General features: G+C 46.0%; 1 protein-coding gene across 1 annotated transcript in view; it reads left to right on the top strand.

The window, feature by feature from the left end:
• Positions 1-3,762: 3,762 nt before the first annotated feature.
• Positions 3,763-6,000, top strand: part of FGF2 (fibroblast growth factor 2) — a gene marked incomplete at its 5' end in the record, with an annotated part of 54,061 nt that continues 51,823 nt past the window's right edge. The window contains one exon of the mRNA XM_082838807.1: positions 3,763-3,940. Coding sequence (XP_082694933.1) covers positions 3,763-3,940 — 178 coding nt within the window. The remainder of the gene's footprint in view (positions 3,941-6,000) is intronic.

Genomic DNA, 6,000 nt, shown 5'->3' with positions numbered 1-6,000 from the left:
GGGCTCGAACCCATGTCCCCTGCACTGGCAGGCGGATTCCCAACCACTGTGCCACCAGGGAAGTCCCCAGAGTTTATTTTTTGACTCTCAATTCTATTGCATTGATTTATATGTCTACCCTTAATCCTGTATCACACTGTCCTATACATCGTAGCTTTGTAGAAAGTTTTGAAATCAAGTCTTCCAACTCTGTTCTGCTTGTTCAAGACTGTTTTGGCTATTCTCAGTCCTTCACCTGTCCATATCAGTTTCATAATTGGCTTGTCAGTTTCTTCAAAAAAGGAAGTTGGAATTTTGACAGAGAATGCACTGAAGCTGTAGATCAATTTTAGTATTACCATCTTAACAATATTGTCTTTCAATCCGTGAATACAGATGTCTTCCCATTTATTTACATCTTATTTAATTTCTTCCAAATAATGTTTTGTAGTTTTTGGTATACAAGTCTTGAACTTCTTTGGTTAAATTTATTCCTAAATATTTTATTTATTTTGATGCTATTGTAAATGGAATTGTTTCCTTAATTTCATTTTTGGATTGTTCTTTACTAGTGTTAAGAAATACAACTGATTTTAATATACTGATCTTGTATCCTGCAACCTTGCTGAAGTCATTTATTAGCTCAGATAGTTGTGTGTGTGTCTATGTTTGTGTGTGTGTATTCTTCAGGGTTTTCTATATATAAGATTGTGTACTCTGCAAATACAGATAGATTTACTTCTTCCTTGGCAAACTGGATCCTTTTATTTCATTTCTTGCCTAATTACTCCATTATAAGAACCCACCCTTATGACTTCATTTAACCTTAATTACCTACTTAAAAGGCCCTATCTCCAAATACAGTCATACTGAAGGTTAGAACTTCAACATAGGAATCTGGGGTGGGGGGGGACACAATTCAGTCCATGACAGTTATCTGCAACTTACAAGAGTTGTAAAGTTGCTCAAAGACAAAGGTACAGAGACCCCACAGAATCAGATAACCTAGACAATGCCTAATTTTCCATTGAAGATATATAGTAATCATTTTTGTCCACTTAAAAGTCTTTCAGATTTTTTCCCTGCAATTAAGAAAAAGGTATTTGCTATTCTTATACGTTTATTTGTCCAATTGAATTTTACAGTATTGTTAGATTGTTTTAAAATGGTGCTAAAATTTTAAACTAATATTGTTTAAAAAATTTAAGTATGGTTAGGGGTATTTGACATTGTTATTTTACTGTATGTTTCCATCCAGGAACACTTAAAATTTTTTTAAGTTCTCATTAAGCCTTTGTACTTTTCATCATTTAGATTCTGAACAATTCTTATTAATTCCAAAGTAATTTACCTTGGTGTTGTAAGGGAAATTCCTCTTTCCTTTATGGTTCCTAAATAGTTATCACTGGAAACTAATGATTTTTAAAAATAATGAGTTTTGTATCCATCATCTTATAGAATTCTCCTATTGGTTCTTCTAGTTATTTTTCAAAATTATCTTTATTTTAATATTCATCCTTATAGTTGCGCAAATTGAGGATGTAAGTTGAGTGCTTATGGTTCAGCTGAGAGCAAATTGATTGCATCTAAGAATATTTTGTCTGTCTCTCTGTGTGTGTACAGGGGTGTGTTGAGAAGAGTCTGGGTAGGAACATGAGACAACTTTCTTAATGATGTCTTCTTGGAATTAACACTATTTGTCTTGGAGACCTAGATTCCCAGAGCTGGCTTATCCATTTCATGTGACATCTCCTCCTCTGGTTTTAGAAGGAACTAGGAAACAAGCAGTTATTGTACATGGGATGCAGGTCCTCAGGACCTGTGGTCTATTAGCACACAGATTCCTTAACTGCTTGTAGGTGTTCCCCAAATTTCTGGATGCTACTGTTCAAAAATATTTTGACTTAGCTTTTATCCCTTTGCTCTTGGAATACTCAGGTTTGTGTGACACAGAGTTCAAGGCTTCTTCAAATCTAGCTCGATTTCAAAGTTAAGTGGCAACCTGATGCATGCTGCAGTAGCTTTAAGCATTCCCTAGGATACCCACAAAGATCGTCTGGAAGGGAGCTGTTTGTCTTAACAGATTTTCAAAGCAGATAAAACCTGTCCATTTTGGAGACAGATGTCAGAGAACATACATCAGCCTGGAGAAGAGTACTCGTGGTTTTAAAGCTCCAAAGAATCGATTCATACGTCCTAGAAATGCATCTAGAGTTAAACACCTCTTGGAGACTTATGAACAAGTGCACTGATGGATAATCTTTTGAAACCAAATATGTTCTTAAATAGAGGAATTTCTGTATTCTCACATCTTCCAAGAAGCTTTCCCTAACCGCTGCCTACCCTCAAGCTGAGTTACCCCTTATCTGAAATCTCACGAAACTTTATTTTTACACTTCTATGGCCTTGACACTTTCTGCTGGTATTTGTGTTGTTCGTGCTCCCCATGTATCAGCCTCACTGTGCCAGAAGATTGGGTCTCTCCCACTGCACTTACTGAAATGCTTTGCAAACAGTAGGTGCTCAGTATATGAAGTTCTGTGGATGGACATTTTGATAATCTGTAGTACCTGTTATATTCTACTGAAAATTAGCAAAGTGCAATTAACTTCAATTTTGTAGTTTGGGATTTTCAGTAAACTACCCTCCCTCCAAGAAATGCCTAACAGTTTAGCTAGAATAAGACATTAACATACTTCTATCACGATGAGGATTTGAGGCCCTTCATCTTTCCACTTTTGTCTAATTCAAGTTAGTCAGGCTAGTAAAAGAAAAGCCTTTTCCTCTTAGCAACGCAACCCGCTCCCCCTTCTCTGGCCTCTTTCTTCGCTTATGTTAGTGAACTACTTTAGCCTCTGCCTTCAGTGTTAACAGTTTGTGCTTGTGAGTAACCCTCGGCTTTTGGTGATGAGAGATGTTCGAAACCTATTCTGACACAGAACCCTTCCTCGCTTCCGATTCCTCTGCTTCTTGGGGGTGGAAATAGTTTCTCCGCTTTGAAACGCTGGCAGGGAAAAAGAATGGGGGAGAAAATTGCATTTAAACTTTGAAAAGTTGAATCACGGCTGGTTGCGCAGCAAAAGCTCCGCAGTGTGGAGAAAGTCTGAATGTGATTTGGGTTGCGCGGGGTTGGGCTGGGCGCCTTCGGGGGGAACCGGCGGGGTCGAGCCCCCGGAGCGGCGAAGGCCCGGGCCGTGGCCTCCCGCCGCATCCCCGCACCTCCCCCGCCCCCTGGCTGCGTTCGGGCTGCCCCCCCCCCACCCCGGGCACGGAGGTCGCGCGCTTGCGTGTTGCGGCCAGAGCGCCCGACCCGGAGACCGGTCCCATAAAACGCCGAGCGAGTAGGGGGCGGCGCGCAGGAAGGGAGGAGGACTGGGGACCTGCGGGGTTGGTGGGCGTTCGCGGGTGGAGACGTAGAAGATGTGACGCCGCGGCCCGGCTGTTGCCAGACCAGCGGACGCTGTGCCCGCGGTTGCAAAAGGATCCCTGGCGCTGCAGCTTCGGGAGGCGGCCCTCCCGAGAGCGGCGGCTGCGGAGACACCCAGCCCTTACTCCCAGCTCCCGGGCCGCTCGGCTCCCCGCGCTCTAGGGCCGGCGGAGAGGAAGCGGCGGAACAGCTTGAGGCTGGGGGCCCGCGGGCGCGGCCGCGTGCCGCGGGGAGGGAGGCTGGGGGGCCGGGGCCGGGGCCGCGCCCCGGAGCGCGTCCGAGGCCGGGGCCGGGGCGCGGCGACTCCCCGCGCGGCTCCAGTGGCTCGGGGACCCCGGCAGGGCGCTGTCGGGGCCATGGCAGCCGGGAGCATCACCACGCTGCCCGCCCTGCCGGAGGACGGCGGCAGCGGCGCCTTCCCGCCCGGCCACTTCAAGGACCCCAAGCGGCTGTACTGCAAAAACGGGGGCTTCTTCCTGCGCATCCACCCCGACGGCCGAGTGGACGGGGTCCGCGAGAAGAGCGACCCTCACGGTGAGTGCTGGCCGGCTCTTCCTACCCCGTGCCGTCTCCATCCCCTGCCGTTCTCTCTCCCGCCCCTGCCTTCCAGCCTCCGCGCTCCTTCCTTCTCTTCACTCTGACCCCAGTGGGGCTTGTGGTCTCTCCCCGCGCGGCCCTTGGCGGTTTTGGGTTCACCACTCGGCCCCTCCTGCCCCGAGCTGCGGTGGCGGGTAGACGCTCGCCCAGGCTTTGGAGTGTGCCGGTTTCCACTGGTAAACCAGTACCCCGGGCCCGGAGCCGCAGGGCGCCCGGGCCTTGCCGGCGACTCTCTGGGCTCAGACAACCTGTCGCGTCGGGGATGCCCGGCGGCCGAGCAGAGGTGGGTGGCTCACGGAGGTGTCCCTGGCGCCCCCAGCCTGAAGTTCCGACCCCTTCTCTGTGGGATGCGCGCAGTCCCCGGGACAAAGCCAGGAGGGACCGCAGCCGAATTAAACGTTCCTTATTGGAAAGATACCTTTCCAGAGTCGTGCCCTTAAATTCCAGTTTGGTAGGATCCAAGGCAGTTGGCACACTGCTGTCACCCATACATTTGTTTTTTTCCCCGAATTTCGGAAAACTGAAAAAGCAGAAAATATGGACTGTATTAATAAAGTGCTATAGACCTTTGTTGCAGTAGTGAAAAGAACTTCAAAAACTTCAATCTTCCACTTGCAGTTATTAGCTATAGGACCTTGAGCGACCCTTAACCCTTGAGCCCGTTTCCTCATCCCGAAAGGGGGGGATAATCAACCTTGCATCAGGCTTGAGGATCAAATGAGGATTTATATAAAGTGCACAGAGGACTCAGTTTACTAGTATGCAGTTTCGTTTGCTGTAAAAATAAAATGAAATAAAATAAAATCTATCTGTGGTTATAGAAAGAAGATGGGCCTAAGTCATTAGTTCTCAAACTTTAGAGATGCATTAGAATCACCTGGAAGGTTTGTTATAACACATGGCTGAACCATCTCCCAGAGTTTCAGATTGCTTACGTCTGGAGTGGGGCCTGATTTGCATTTCTAACAAGTTCCCAGGTGATGCTGACCAGGGAGCACACTTTGAGAACCCACTGGTCTAGAGAAAAGATGGAGAAAAAGGTGTAAAATGGGCTGGTAAAAATACTGATGAATTGGAAGTGAGAGAAAGAGATCAGATATATTTTAACTGTCACCCTGTAAGTGTAGGTAAAACATCTCTTTTGAAAGCTGTTTGTTCTGCCATTCCTTCCTTTATGGGTTTCAGGTGGAAAACCTGATCCTCTTTTTGCCTGAGAAAAGACCCGCAGGAGTCCGTCTTTACCTTATGATGCTAATGGCGTGTCCTTCACTTTGGAATGCGGGAGTAGGAAGTGGAGAGAGCTCTGCGGCCAAGCCTCCATTGACAAATTTGGGAATGGGAAATGTGCTTTCATAAGAATTGAGTCTTTATTGGTTCCAAAATAGCAACAAGCAAAAGATGCAGGCCTGTAATTTTTTTCAGGCCTGCCGTAATTAAAAAGTTTTCTCAGGTACTATCCAGTAAATCTGAAAAGATGCTTTTAGTCCAGTCTATCGGTAGCGCTCCTTCTCTATTTTGGTAACTTAAAGGGATTTCACAAAATTATCTTTGTGTTTGGAGTTTGTTCTGCAGTTGTCTGCCAGGCTAGCCCAGCTGGTTAGGGCAAGGTGCACATATGTCCCAATTAGTTTTGCTCTTTTCTAGTAGCACAAAAAGGAACATGTTCTTTGACTAGAAGACAGAAGAACTCTCCCCCAGATTGGGTTCATATTGAGGCTTCCCCTAGTACTCTCTTTTTTTTTCCCAGACATTTTATTAGTTACAGTTTTTTTCTTTGACACTCTCGATACCCTATTTCTATAGAACAAAACTGTATAGGGGCTAGTGAGTGAGGGTAATTCTGAATTGCATACCGCATTACCACCCTTGTAAAAACAACTGTTAACTTTTTATTCCCAATTCTGGGCTGGGCTGTCATTTTTGTAATCTGATTTTAACTCAGTGGTACTCAAATAGGATTGGTACTGCCTGCCCCCTTCCACCTCCAGGGAACATCT

The sequence above is a fragment of the Leucopleurus acutus genome, assembly GCF_964270905.1.
Source record: "Leucopleurus acutus genome assembly, chromosome: 4".
Classification (NCBI taxonomy): domain Eukaryota; kingdom Metazoa; phylum Chordata; class Mammalia; order Artiodactyla; family Delphinidae; genus Leucopleurus; species Leucopleurus acutus.
This window is presented reverse-complemented; position numbering and strand designations above follow the sequence as displayed.